The 16,033-nt window shown below is 39.7% G+C and overlaps 1 protein-coding gene across 7 annotated transcripts in view; it reads left to right on the top strand.

Moving 5' to 3' along the window:
* The window catches only part of ZDHHC14 (zinc finger DHHC-type palmitoyltransferase 14), a 336,275-nt gene extending 320,795 nt beyond the window's left edge, over window positions 1-15,480 (top strand). For 4 of the 7 annotated variants that reach the window (XM_063917664.1, XM_063917660.1, XM_063917661.1 and 1 more), the window contains one exon: window positions 6,270-7,517. In XM_063917664.1, the coding sequence (XP_063773734.1) occupies window positions 6,270-6,671 (402 nt within the window). In that variant the 3' untranslated portion in view covers window positions 6,672-7,517. Of the gene's footprint in view, window positions 1-6,269; window positions 7,518-15,192 lie in introns of those variants that run through there. The other 3 variants (XM_063917662.1, XM_063917663.1, XM_063917666.1) reach the window with 2 other exon arrangements.
* Window positions 15,481-16,033: the final 553 nt, after the last annotated feature.

Raw genomic sequence — 16,033 nt, 5'->3', positions numbered from 1 at the left:
CCGCCACAGCGTCCCCATCAACAACAGAGGGGAAGCCGCGGACCTGGTGAACAGCGCTCAGGACGGGAGCCGGGTGCAGGTCTCGGTGCGGGCAGCAGGATGGTGGCGTCCCACGTGTAGTAGCAGGCCCGGGGCCCCCGCACACTATAAGCTCTCTACTGCAGCGGATAGCTGGCTGACGGGTCTCAAAGCGGCACAGGGGTACCCCCACACTATACTGCAGGCCCAGGGGGGGGACACAGGATGTTGGTGCAGGATATAATAGCTGGAGAGACACACAGCCTGCGTGCTACTCCATGTCAGTCCGTGTACCCACATTTTAGTTGGTTTGAGTTACTGTGATGTATATTATCTATACATTCTGCATTTCATTTATATTTGAGTCTCTGCGTTTAAGATTTGCTTGCCTAATCTGTGATGATTAGTCAGATTATCCTCTGTGTTTACTAATCCAGTAGTTTGGCATGTTGTGTGTCACTACTGTTTGGTCATTTTGTGTTCCTGTTTTTACTATTCACCTTCAGTGTCCTTAGCTATTGCAACAGAATTATGCACTTTTTATGTCACAATTTCATCTACAAATTTGAAGTTTCTCACTTCCGTGCATCTAGTGTAAATGCTAATCCTAATTCATTTATATATTCAGTCTAGTGCAATAGGCTTCTTTTTAATGTGTTTTAAGAGACATTTTAAAAAAATATGAATCCCTAATTGTAATCCACATTTTGTTTTTTCATTTGATAGATTTTCCATTAAAACTAAATGGAAAATCTGTAAAATGAAAAAACAATATGTGGATTACAAGTGGCAGAACACGTTTGGAAATGGTACAAGGATGTTCTATGCAGGGAGGTCACAGTGGTAATCTGTGTAAAATGAAACTGCTGCTGTGATTCATGGTTCATTCAATTGAAAGGCATCATATGTAATGTCTTTTATTTAAGATGTATGGCATTGCTTATATAGTTATTGTGGTTACCACGCTTGGAAAATGTATTGATAGCATTTAAGTGAAATTGGAAAATGAAAATATATAATTCAGTACATTTACAATAAATGCACATGCAGATTACTGATACATTTTTAAGGCAAATCTCTAACATTACTTTTATTGTAGTTTCTGGGGTGTATTCAATAGCTGTCGGAAGCTGCCGTCTTGTTGGAAAGATGGCAGCTTCCGACAGAAATAGGTCGGAAGGGGTTCCGACCTATTCAATAGGGGCTGATTTTTTTCCGACTTGTTGGAAAACACGTGGATCGGTGGAATAGCCACCGATCCACGTGCTTCTGACGGAAATGGGGCCAAATCCGACAGGTTTTGGCCCCTCTTCCGACAAACTCAATCCGACTTGAAAACAAGTCGGATTGAGGTGAGAAGACGAGCGATGCTGCGGGCGGCTGGGGGAGCGGAGATCGACGGCCGGCAAAGGGAGCTTGGTGTGGGGGGCATGTCTGCGGCGGCAGGGAAGGGGGAGGCGCTGCAGGGAGAGAGGTGCCTGGCCATCGCCCGGCCAGGTACCTCTCTCCCTGCAGCGCCTCCCCCCGCCGCCGCAGACATGTTCCCCCACAGCCAGCTCCTCCCGCCGGCCGCTGATCTGTGCTCTCCTCGCCGCATGCAGGCACCTCTCTCCCTGCAGCCAGCTCTTCCTGCCTCTGCCGATCTCTGCTCCTACCGCCGCCCAGCTTACCCCCACCGCCGTCCTGCTCTCGGCCGCCGCCATCTGCGCACCTGGCCGCTGCTGTCAGCGCATCTGCAGCCGCTGACAGCAGCGGCAGTACGGGTCCCTGTGTACGGCCAAATCCGACAGTCGGATTTGGCCGTCCATTATATAGGGGTTGTCTGATCCATTCCAACAACTGCATGTCAGAATGGATCCGACTCTTACTGAATATACCCCTCTGGTTTTCTAATTAGGATTGGCCTCTAAGAAGTTTTCCATAGTGTTTAATTTACATTTTAGAAATATAGTAGTTGCTGGTAGGCTGTGGCATTAAGATACTCTGCCTTGTGTATCATGTACAGTGACTATGCTCAAACTGAGCTTGCCACTTGACCCCAACGGTCATGGTAATGGTAAAAAAAAGTTGGAGCTAGTTGGGCATTGACCACACACATTTTTCAGATATAGTTCTTATAAAGGTGGATTTTTGTAGCTCCGTTAAGGATCCCAATGGTCGGGATCCCGGTTTTCAAAATACCAATGCCGGAATCCGGATACAGCTGAGAATGCTGGCGCTGGAATCCCGAAAGGGATCTCAATCCTGGCGCCGACATAGACACCTGGGATCCCGGGGGGCGGGGGGGGGGGGGGAGGAGGTGTTAGGTTTAGGCTGCAGGGGAATGGATAGGGTTAGGTTGTGAGGGTGGGGGTTAGGTTTAGGCACCCCCCTGGTTAGGGTTATGCTGCAGTGGAGGTTTAAGTTTAGGCTGCAGGGTGGTGGGATAGGGGGTCTATTAGGGGAATGTAAGTATCAAGGGATAAAAGGTGGCGAGACAAACCGCACTAGATCGCTCCCGTCTCTACAGAAGACCTCCTAAGAGAGGAGGTGTATTTCAGCAGGAGACTGACAAAATATATATAACCAACTACCTTATTATTTAGATTAGAAAAGAGTATCTTTCCAATAAATTTCAATGGTTGGTGGTGCTCCCCAGAGTCAGAAATAGCACATTGTTATAGAAAGAAAAGAAGACTCTTTTTTGGGGGCACTCTTAAAAATAATAATAATAATACACCTGTATATGAAGAGTACTGTTATTAAAATATAACTTTTATTAAGTATGTCTAAGATATCAGAGATTGTGTATACAAATAATTTTTGCAGCAAAAGTCATACCCTGCTATTCAATTCGATGTAGAATTATTCCCAAAGTGGGTATTTTATGGGTTGTGAATGCCCACAGTTGATGACCACAATCCTATCCTCGTTAAGACCTATATTGGTATCGAGGTGAACTATCCCTGAAAAACGGCACTCTTAGTCTATTACAAAAATTAACATGAAGGCAGGAAATAGTGGTAGCAGAGTGCATATAGCACTGCTATAGAATTTCTTCCTTCCTATTGATAGATAGCTCTATCCGGCTATTACTATATATTATCCGTCGCCTATACCGAGTATAGTAATAGCCGGATAGAGCTATCTATCAATAGGAAGGAAGAAATTCTATAGCAGTGCTATATGCACTCTGCTACCACTATTTCCTGCCTTCATGTTAATTTTTGTAATAGACTAAGAGTGCCGTTTTTCAGGGATAGTTCACCTCGATACCAATATAGGTCTTAACGAGGATAGGATTGTGGTCATCAACTGTGGGCATTCACAACCCATAAAATACCCACTTTGGGAATAATTCTACATCGAATTGAATAGCAGGGTATGACTTTTGCTGCAAAAATTATTTGTATACACAATCTCTGATATCTTAGACATACTTAATAAAAGTTATATTTTAATAACAGTACTCTTCATATACAGGTGTATTATTATTATTATTTTTAAGAGTGCCCCCAAAAAAGAGTCTTCTTTTCTTTCTATAACAATGGGAATGTAAGTATACAATACTTGCCTATTTACCTTCCCCCTGTCGGGCTTCACACTGTCTGGATGCCACGGTCCGTATTCTGACCGCCGGGATTGCGAACCCAACACCTATTGATGCCTTCTTAACACATTATAAAAATTCAACAGATTTGCACTCAGTCCTTGTTTCAACACAAACAATATAAGTATAATTACTGTCCTTAAATGTATCCAACTTCGGCAGGTTCAAATGGCGTGGAAATATCAGAAATCCCTTTTGCAAGTCCCTCAAAAGAAGAGGAAAAAACAATATACAGTATAGTGTAGTATGTCCAAAACACTGAGAAATCCTAAAGTAGGTGAATAACAATGAGCTGATATAGAAATGTTTGTGTCTGAAGGAACAGCATACGCATCGTACCCAACTCATAGCTGTTTGGATACCGTCCAGGAGACAGAGATACTCTTTCACATGCAGGTGTGATAATACAAGGTCAGGGGCTCTTTAGACCAATATGTTTCAACTTGTAATAAGTCTTTATCAAGTACCTTGATAAATACTTATTACAAGTCGAAACATGGCATCCAAACGGCCAGGTATTGCTGCTCAGGTGATATAAACGAACGGGTAAAAACATTCCCAGCACTTTCCTTATATTTGCGTAGATAATTTCATATAAAGCAAGTAGGTACTGAAACATTTGATTTTATTTGAAATAATAGTTTTTGTAAACATGTATGTTTATAAATAATAATAAATGGTATATAAATGTGAGTTTAAGTATTCACAAACACTAATTATCAGACTAATTTGACCTAATACCAGTATACTGAAGAAAAAGTGATTAGAAACATGTATCTTTCACTGTTAAAATACTGACACATATAGCATGTGTCAGTTTTTGAACAGTAAAAGATACATGTTTGTGGAAACTCACATTTATATACCATTCATTATTATTTATAAACATACGTTTTTACAAAAACTATTATTTCAAACAAAAACAATTGTTTCAGTACCTACTTGCTTTGTATGAAATATCTAAGCAAACTAATATAAGGAAGCGCTGGGTACGTCTTTACCCATTCTTTTGCATCTAAACTGCTAGGTATAGGAGTATCCCTAATCCCAAGTGTCCCAATAGCAGCTACCTTATATTAATATTAAAAACAGGTGATATGAATTTTTCTATTCTACCCTAATGTACTGGTGGGTTTTATCATTGTCTTATATACAGAAAATAAACCCCTTTCCTAAGTCAGATTTCTCTGCTTCTATGTTCCAATTATTTGGAGGCATTATTGCCCGTAAGAGGTAAAAGAGAAACTGCCTTGGGGATGGATAAAAGAAACCTTTACACGAATGACGCTGCCCTTGATTTTGAGAGGACGGTACGTCGTACCTTAATGCAGAAGATATAAGAAGGTGAAAGGTCTTTTTATTGGTGTTCACGTGGTGATGAGGATTTGACATTGAAAGATACCTTTATGAGAGTCATTCACCTTTTCTTTCTGTGAGTTGCGTATGTTGTTTCTTCAGACACGCATTCTATATCAGCTCATTGTCATCCACCTACTTTAGGATTTTTCAGTGTTTTGGACATACTATACTATACATTGTTTTTTTTCCTCTTCTTTTGAGGGACTTTCAAATGGAATTTCTGATATTTCCATGCCATTTGAACCTCCCAAAGTTGGATACATTTAAGGACAGTAATTATACTTATACTTGTTTGTGTTCAAACAAGGACTGAGCGCTGATCTGTTGAATTTTGTATTGTATTTATTAAGGATTTGGTGGTCCTTCCCACAGATGGCTGCATAAGCCTCTATTGTATGTTTGCGCCTTGAGACTTTTTTTGTTTTTTTGTCACTGTCTTAAAACATGCTATATGATGGGTGATGTAACATTTTAGTAGCCAGATCTTTGTATTTGATCATACATAAACAACCCTATTAAAAGCATTTGTATAATGACTTCATAAGTCCAAGTTATAGTCTGTATTACACTCCCTGAAAACCTAAACCTTGGTCTGTGAAACTGTATTATTTTTCTGGTATTTCACAAGTGTATTTCTAATTCATACGGGTTTGCATTTCCACTTTTATAATGATACAAATATTGATGTGTGCACATCTGTTTTATATAGCTACTACTATAGATATGTTGCAAGGAATATGCGATTGTTAAATCTTAATTTGTCCATGTTCATGTCTTTCATTTAGGAGCCTACATAATCACAAAATTAAAGCTTTTGTTTAGATTAAGATGAGTGGTTCTCAAACCAGTCCATTGTGGCACCTAACTGGTCTGTAATAGAAATCTAAACACAATTGCATCATTGAAGTTTCTGTAACACATTTAAAGGGCAATTCAGTTTTCAGAGATGTGCAGTTGAACGTGCGGCTGCGAACTTCCACAATGCACGCTCTGATGTGCAATGTTGGGGCCACAAGATGGTGGCATTCCAACTGTTTCTCCAACACCTCACAGCCATCACTGCTTACTGAGTTGCCCCTTAGTTTGATTCTAACATTGTGACCGCTTAGAGGTTCTTTGAATTGCTTTGAGGACCACTGTTTACAACCTATGAAGATTCTGCTAACTCTTCTGTGTTTTCTCTTCATGCCTTTTTTTATTTTTTTCATTCCACGACCTTCACTTCTGGCCATATTTCAATTTATTTTCTTGGAATGCCCTTTGTTTTTATATTTGTATTCCTCCATACCCTTCCGTTCTGCAGTGTGACCAAGACCAGTGCATTCAGAGCACCAAATTCGTTTTGCAGGCTGCAGCCACACCGCTTCTACAGACAGAGACCACGGTAACTACTGAGGAGCCACCGTTGCCTGGAAAGACAACCATAAGTGCACCATGTGCCTCTTTGACACTTGGGCAGCCAACACCACCATCTTCAATGCCAAATCTTAACTCTGAAACGGTTTTAACAGACATCATACCCTTAAAAGAAGACATTGGAAACCATCAATTTCTAACACCAGATGAAGCACCATCACCACAGGGAATGTTGCCTACAAACAGCGTTGTGACTCATAGCCATACCATGCATGTTCTGAACCTTGTCAGCCAAGACTCTCTGCATGAAGATTCGGTGCGTGGTCTTGTAAAGCTCAGTTCTGTGTGACTACCTGTGACACTTCATCATTTTCAACGCACATCTGTCAAACCCTGTGATAAGCTTGCACTGTGTGATGATAAATGCCTGTTGTACAGTGACAATAATTTCCACTTGGCAAACATTTATTTGAAGGCAGTAACATTTGTTACACAGTTAATTACGTTGGTTTTGTAGTGGAATTTATATTTTGTTATTGCTTAAGACTGCCTCCTTCAGACAGATCTGTATTTTCAAAAGTTGGATTGGGAAAAATTGCTGGAATATAACCTGTGAATCAATTGGAGATGTATAAACAAAGCAGGATATATGGTATATTCTGGATGCAGTTTCCTGATGTTACCGTGCTCACCTTTTGAACGTTTGAAACCTGCCTTTGTCAAATGCCATTGAAACTTAGGAAGATAGTTCCGATTTTTGCAAATCATCGAGCCATGCTTTTGTGTTACGTGCTGAACAAGTACAAACCTACACTGTGTTGTGAAATTACACAATTCATTTGGGAGATTACCAAATTGTGCCCCTTTTCTTCAGGACGTTGTGCTAGAGATTTATGTTGGTGTATGGAAATACATGCTGCTTTCTGGGGGGATTTATTTTTTTGTCATTTTAAGTTATGGTTAAATAATGAGCACCAAGAAAACAAGGAACACCTTTTGTTACTATGTATCTAGTATTTTATTGGTTTGGTCGACTGCACCAAAATCAAGAAGGGCTGATGTTGCTGAATGAGGATGCATTGAGTTTAGTCACTTGTTGTAAGTGTTTAGATATGGTATAATTTAATGCCATTTCACTTTCTTCCCGAACATGTGCTGAAACATCAAATAAAGTTTCACGTTTTTTTTCTTACTAGTCTCTGACTATCACTTACAGGTGACTGTTTTCTAGCCTCAATAATGGTTTCCTTTTTATTTCTTTTGTAGTGCTTTGTTAAAATGTGAACACTTGCAATTCAGAGTCATAAATAGTGGCCGATTTAATTGTTTTGTGCATCTACAAATCCCTCTAAACAAAGCTTTTTAGATGCCCAAACAATTGTCACAACTCGGTTGTGTTTGGGCACCCATGCATATTGCGCATGTCGCAACTAAACAGACTGGGTTTAGCAGCCTAAAATGGTTTAACCCATCTAAACTCCCTGCTTTGGGCGCGCCTGAATGGCAGAATAATTTTATTTGAAATGGCCCCATATTGTACAAAAATATTTCCTTTGCTTATTCGGTTACTTAAAAAAAAAAAAACAGTTAAAATTATATTAAAACAGTTTTATTATATTTCTTGTAGAAATATATTCTGTTTTAGGAAGTAATTTCTTGTAGTTTATTTGTATAAACAATACACAATTATTTTTCTTTAGGGCTTTTTTTTTTTTTTTTTTTCAACATAGTATTAGTATTATAGGGAAGGGATGATGTTTGTATGGTTCTGAATGACACATTTTGCTTCCCGGGGGGGGGGGGGGAATAGTCTTCTGCTTTGATGAGTGTACTCCTCCTTGTGACTATTTCATGAAATTAGGTTCCAGAGTCATTAAACACCGTTTTTTACTAATTGTCTGTACTTTTTTCCTCCTCACATGTTATCTTTTCACAGTTAACTGTTAACATATTTATCTTTGTATCTTGCTAAAGTTTACAGCAGAGACATTGGGTTGATTTGTATATGGCATTCCTCTTTATTGAACAGATATGGAAATAATTGGTAAATTTACATGCTTCTCCACAATTAACAGATCAGTCTAAAGTGTCCAACCAGGGTTATTCAACCCTACATTCATGTAAAAGTGCTGATTAGATGCTGTTTGTGTACCTTGATGATGTCGGCAGCCTGAGCCCTGCTACACAGGAGAGAGCAGTAAGAATTAGAGATTGCTAGGCAGCTTACTGCATACCTCTCAACTTTATTAAAAGTACAAAGAGGGACCTTGGCGCTCGCTAAGCATGCATGCGGCGCCCAAAAAGGGGTGCATGGTCTATGTGAAAAAGGGCATGGCCTCGTGGCAGAGCCGCGATCGCAAGTCACGCCCCCTTGTACCATCACTGAGGGGGCATGCCCAGCGCGCTCTGAGCTGCTGGCATGCGCTCTCTCCCTCTTGTCACCTGCTAAGCAGAGCAGCTGTGATAGAAGCCTCCCAACTGATGGAAAATAAAGGTGATTATACCATGTAAATCAGATCAAAATGTACTTACATGCACTATGACACTACTGAGATTCACTGCATACTGCGCATTTGGTCGGAGCTGTCACTCTGCAATCCTGGCGGAATGAATAGGTACATGGTATAATCGCCTTTCTTTTAGATCTTTTTGTTTCTATTTTACTATTGTGTATTCCTCCCTATTGGAGGTATTCTGCATTGTTTAGAAGAAGTTTTATGTTAAGGTTGCACAGAACATTCCTAAGAAGACCTATTCTCATATTGGAAGGTACCTATTACAGTACTAAAGATAAAAGCACTGTGTTTGATTAGCATGATATTATTCACTAAGTAGGAATATCACTGTTTTTAAAATATAGTGGGAACTTCAATTCCAGGTGATGTTACTTTACTTAGCATGTTTCCTGTGCAACCCTATAAGGGTGTGAAGTGATGTTGAGGTGGTCTGGGGAAAATCAAATTAAAGTAACATGGCCTGGAATTGAATTTCCCACATAGACGTTTATTTTTACATTTAATACACAGAGGGCCTAATTCAGAGTTGTACAGTATGGCAATGTTTTTGCAATTGAGTGATTATTGGCAGACTGCACATATGTAAAGGTGCCTTTTGGGTTTCTGCTTGCAGTGAGGATTTCTTTGCAGAGGGATTGACAGGAAGTGACCATTTAGGGCTGGTAACGGGGAGTGGCAACAAAAATACACGTGTGGCATGTACTTTACAACTGCTGCAATCATGTACACAAAGAAACATGGCAACTACGTCACTACTGCCATGGCCAGTCTGCATAGCCATAGACCTACTCGAGCACTCTACGTTCCCCGTTGCTGTGTGTAGGCTGCGATTGTGTACAAAGTGGAGAATGGGTCTGCGATGGCTCCGGTGGGCGTCTCTTTTCATTTCTGGGTGGCAGCTGCACTTGCTAACATTAGCAGTTCCTTAGCCTAGAACATCGCTATTGCATTAGCGTATAACTCTGAATTAGGCCCAATGTGTTGTGTCCCTTGTCTTGTTTTCCTATAGATGTAAACACATGGAATAGTGTTATACAAGGAATTTGCCTTTGTTCATGTATTTTATCGATTTCATATACTAAGCAAATAGTTCAGAGTGCTATATTGTTACCTACTTCTGTGCACAATATGTGTTAATATGTTTTATGGCGACTTCAAACTAGTTTGTTTTGTTTATTTTATTGTGCCTTACATCTGAAAGAGCAATAGTATTCAGTTTTATTTCTTTCATGCTTTCACTGTTTGAACTACTGTCTGTATTTTATTCTCGAGCAGATTTAACTCCCACTGGACTTCCAAACTTGACATCAAAAAGCTAAAACAAGAGTTTGCTCTTTATTTTATCTCAGATATTTGGACCATTAATTGCATTTTTTCATTTTTTGCTGTATTAAAGCCTACAATACATGGTTATTTTAGCATGTTCCTATATAGCACCAAAACTCTTTCTTTATGTAGTTTGTGCCAACCTTTTACATGTGTAGAATTGGCACTTAGTATAATCACGTTTATTAATAAAAGAAAATAGATTTTCATATTAAACTACTGTCTGTACCTGCTGGTAGCAATTATGAGCTGTAGACTAAAGGTAAGTTAAAATTCATTAAGACCGTGTGTATTAAAGGTAAAAAAAAATTAAAAAAAGCTATTTCCATTTAGGAGATATGTTGGGAGGTCTGATTGGCATGGGGGGGAGATCTAACTAAGGGACACTGGTTAGCCACCCCTTGATTATAGGGTAGAGGTGTCACTCTCTTCTCTGCAGACACCATTGTCTTAACTTCAGCTTTCCATTAAAAACCACATTGATTATGGCACAAAGATGCCCCAAAACATTATACTGCTTTAATTTTTTACTTTAACGTAATACAAATACAATATTGTAGTGTACATATTCAACAGCTGTCTGCAGTGTCATATCAGAATCTTGCAACAGGATTGGCTCTGTCTGCAATAGACCAAAACCTTTCTTAATGTATTATGAGCGTCTTTTTTTTTTTTTTTTTTCTTTATCAACAAATGTAACTATAAATAGCTTTTTGCAATGGGGGTGATTCCAAGTTGATCGCAGCAGGATTTTTGTTAGCAATTGGGCAAAACCATGTGCACTGCAGGGGAGGCAGATATAACATGTGCAGAGAGAGTTAGATTTGGGTGGTGTGTGTTCAATCTGCAATCTAATTTGCAGTGTAAAAATAAAGCATCCGGTATTTACCCTGCACAGAAATAAAATAACCCACCCAAATCTAACTCTTTCTGCACATGTTATATCTGCCTCCCCTGCAGTGCACATGGTTTTGCCCAATTGCTATCAAAAATCCTGCTGCGATCAACTTGGAATTACCCCCAATGAACGGTTTCTTTAACAAAATGTTTATTTAACTTTACGTGCAAATATGTATGTGTGTATAATATATAGTATAGGTATGTGAATATAAAAACATTGCAGCTTGTTTCCTTGATACAATGTTTAATTATTTAGGACTATATCCAAGTGAAGTGCTGGAAGCCTTTAATTCCCATATCTGAATTATTTAACTGTGCCCATACATGACATTTTTCAGCAAAGATCAGAAGAATGTAAACAAACAAAAAAAACTGAGATGGTGAAGCCTGATGCTGGGTAAACACAGGAGCAACAGGGATTTGTTCCGACATAGGATCAAATCCCCGACAGCCCGAATTGCCCCGACCCATTGGGGCGACTTTAAGGAAAGACGGAACGACTATGTTCCGTCCTTCGTTAACATAACACAGGACGCTAGCGACGGGCGCTGCGTCTGATGTGCAGTACAGCGGGTGCGCGCAGTCCTGGGTACGCACACATACACTGATGTAAGCGATATGTCGCACCAAAACAGCATTTTGGTGCGACATCGCTCCAGTGTGTACCCAGCTTTAAACTTTTATATTTTACATAGATAAAAGCTATATACTGTTGCTATTGTAGTACTCTAACAAGCCATGCACAGTGATTAGACTTTTTGTAATATAAACACCCTATACAGTATGTGTGTAGCAGAGCCCCATCAAGGAATCTCTGTGATCTACAGTATGATCTACATTTTTTTAAGATCAAATAAATCCAGCATAATAAAACTACATTGTGGCGGTCTACCAAAGGTGACAGTAATGCAAACATATTAGTAGTGAATGACTATGAATAATTTGTGTACACGTTACAAACAACCAATATTGTATACTAATATAGATGGGGTTGTTTTTCTGGTTAGCGGTTAATATATCGCCTGTCGGGATCCCGGCGTTCAGGATCCCGACATGCGGCTAAATGCCGGTGGGTGGAATCCCAACTGCAGTTCCGTATTCCCAGTGGGCCCAATGCATGGCGAGCGCAGTGAGACCGTGAGGGGACTCGCTGCTGGGATGCCACTGTAGCCGGTATATCATATGTATCCCATTTTTCTTATGTTACTGTGTTAATCTTTAAGATGAATATATATCACTTTTGTTCAGCACATTGTTACCATTACTGACCTTAATGTATCACAACACCTGTTTGCTTAGTTTATAGTCATTGACTAAAACCTATTTGCAAAACCAGCAGTGATAGGAGGACAGAAGTTTCCACAATTCAAGACCGCACTACACCAGCACATCAGAGAAGTCTGCACCACATATATAGTGGTAGATTATTCAGCTTTAATGGGCAGGTGACCTCATAAGCCGTAGATTTGTGTTTTACTAACAAAGAGTGGATTCGGTCTACCCTGGATGTAATGGTGATGGTTTCATAGTCTTCACACTACAGGTAGCAAAATGATTTGGTGCTGTAGCAGTGTTGCTCTTGTAATTAAAAATAAAGTATTGCCATTTACAGTAATGGTTAGGTTCAAAGTGATGTATGGTCTGATGTGAAGTTGAACCATAGTTGCCTACCCTCCTGCATTCTGCAGGAGACTCACTGAAATATCAGCAATCTCCCTGTCTCCCTTAATAGACCAGCAATCTCCCTGATAGCACCTTATACCCATTATATAGCTGTTACATTCTTGGGGAAAAAGAGAAATCGGAGAATACAGTACATATGTTCAAATGGGCTCATCAGTTGCATTTCCCTGTATTGGTTACATGGCACAATGATCCCTATGGCTACATCGTACCTCCCAACATGACCCACTTCAGGGGGTAAATTTACTAAGATGGGAGTTCTATGTAAGATGGGATGTTGCCCATAGCAACCAATCAGATTCTACTTCTCATTTATCTAGCACCTTCTAGAAGATAATACCTGGAATCGGATTGGTTGCCATGAGCAACATCCCATCTTAAATAGAACTCCCATCTTAGTAAATTTACCCCCAGGAGGGACAGAATGCTGTGCTTCTGGACTTTTCTTTTCATTTATGATTGCCGACATCTGTGTTGGACAGGTTAATGGATAAGAAGGTGTTTGAGCACAAGTGATGGCAATCATACATTAAGAGGGAAGTCCAGGAGCAGAGCATTCTGTCCCTCCTGGAGAGGGTCATATTGGGAGGTACGCTACATGCATTTTAAATAAGGTTTCTCGTGGCCACTTACAGTATATGGAACTCAATACACAAACAAATCCTGAAAAATATCAGTGTCTCTTCTTCAAGAAGATATCACTAACTTTAGAGCTCATTTACCTTTGGCTGTACGTCATTATTATGACACACCTCTCAGATATAGACGTATACGTCACTTCTGATAGCTGTTACTTTCACAATCTCCCTGAAATACTTTTTCAAAAGTAGGCAAGTATGAGTTGAGCTTATAATGCATATAAAATATGGAGCTGCACAAATATGTGAACAGTAATAAGGCTTTTAAAACAATTGTGCTTTTACATTTTAGTTGATTAAATAATACATCAGTTTCACACACAATAAAAATAACTTATGGTATGTGATACTAACTATATCAACTAAGGAAAACTGCTATTATAGTGCTAGATTTTATATGTAAATGGGAATAGTGGTTCCACTTATTTTGAGTCAGCTGCTGACAGGTGCAGTAAATATTGAGAAATTATTAATAGGGCTACTTTTGTAAACATTTGATATGTTTATTTATCCGAGTAGAGCTTATGACAGTTTGCATAAATTGCACAAATTTACACAGCACATGCACCAGTGTAGTCTTACAGTTGTGTCTCCTTGCAGCTGGAGAAGCGGAACGGATAATAAAGGGGTGTGCAGATGCCCATCATGTACAGTAATGGTGTGTTCGCTCAGACCTGCTTACACATGCATATATGCCTGCCAGGATCCATACCACTTGCACATACTGACCACGTGCAAAATACATGAGAGATTTGGGTGGGGGGTTTGTGTGCACTTTGTGTCCTTTAATTGGGATGCAGTTAATATCCCAGCTGCCGGGGTCCCGGATACTGATGCCGGTATCCCAATAGCCTGTACAATGCTGGCAGCCAGAATACCGACCACAGTCCGGTATTCCCACTTGGGTGGTGAATCCACGCCACCACCCATGTGTGAATATAAACTGTGGCAAACAAGGCTTGCCACCAGGCCCAAAGCGTGGAGAGCGCAGCAAGCCCGGGAGTGGACTTGCTGGCTGGATTCAGGCTGACCTGATGCCGCTGTCTGCATACTGACAGCCAGCATCCCGTCTGCCGGGATCACGTTAGTATTCCCTTTCATTTTGCAACCAATTCGGCATCAACAACCTAATTTAGAAAGATGAATATCTAGATGTTTTTTCCCCTGGTTTTGCTTTTAGTTAAAAGGTATATCATAATATGGAGAAATAGGTTTAGTGTTTTTTTTATGACTGCTATTTATGAATGACCTTATGTGATCTCTTAAATCAGACCCTTTGTCTACAGCAGTGTTTGAATATTTAAACCATAGTGCTTATGAGCTGAATCAGCTATACAAGTTTAAATTGCTCTCTAAAAAATTAAGTGATCCGGTTAAGTTTTCTTAAGATGCGTTCCAACAATTATATTTTTGTAAAATTGTTCTATTTCATTTGTAAACATAAAATTTTTATAACTACTGTATATCAGCTATTCTATGTGTATACCAAATCAACTACACGACACAGTATTTCTACTGTAATTAGCAGAATGCCGTCATAATGAATTAAATGTTTTACCATATTCTGTAAAATGGAACACATTGAACTTTTCCACGTCTTATTTTCATGACCGCTGACCTGTCTGTTTCATGTGTGCTGCATGTAATGAAATGTCTGCTAGATACATTGTTTTGCCTGGTCTGTTAATGGAAAAGTAGGGGAATAGCTATGTTATCACTTTAAACATGCAGTTTATTTATTTATTTTTTCGGTGTTGGATTTTGAAAATCTGAGTAACTTTATTCTGTGAAATGGTACATTTTTCAGGGCCAGATCCAGGAGACACCTGTGCTGGTGGAACATAATTAAACAATGCGGGATGCTGTGGAATAAACAAGTGACCAAACTAGTTGCAATTGACCAACTCAGTTGGTAGCGGACATGCTGGAAAATGTCTACAACCCCTGCTGTATTATCGGATGCCAATGCACTCCACTCTCTCTTGTATATAGTATCATGTAAATGCAATTTAATTCAAGGTCAGGTTTACTTTTGGTTTATTCATTTGTACTTTGACTTCTAAGCTTCAGAAGAATAAATGACCTTTTGTGCCAACTGTCTTGTACTGATTAATAATTGTAACTGGAAAACCTACAATTGATGCAAAGCACAAACACACTGCAAAAATCTAACTGTACACCAGTGTGGTAGTGGTGGTTATCCTTTGTTTAGATGGTGCCACAAGGGTCTTGCAGCACCTAACAAAGTACATAAACAAGTCGGCAAAATAAGAAAGCAGTGACTTGTAGTACAAGACAATGAAGGACAAGTAAATGGTATATAAACAGTGCTCATAACCTAAGCATCAGGGTGGCAGAAACCATGAGTCACTTGCCAATGCAGGGAGTAAGGAGTAGATGGTAGTCTTGTAAGAAAAGGAAAAGCACAAGAGGAAAGAGGACCCTGCTCGCGAGTGCTTACATTCTAAAGAGGATGGGTTGACACAGATGGGTAGATTGTTAGCATAGAATATAGGGTTAGGATGAGAGATGGATGAGTTTGATGAAAAAGTAGGTTTTGAGAGCTTGTTTGAAGTTTTGTGGAAAGTTTGATAGGGAGATGTAGAGCATTCCAGAGTAAGGGAGCTGTGCAAAATCTTGGAGGTGGG

Source organism: Pseudophryne corroboree, chromosome 4, assembly GCF_028390025.1.
Source record: "Pseudophryne corroboree isolate aPseCor3 chromosome 4, aPseCor3.hap2, whole genome shotgun sequence".
Taxonomy (NCBI): domain Eukaryota; kingdom Metazoa; phylum Chordata; class Amphibia; order Anura; family Myobatrachidae; genus Pseudophryne; species Pseudophryne corroboree.
This window is presented reverse-complemented; position numbering and strand designations above follow the sequence as displayed.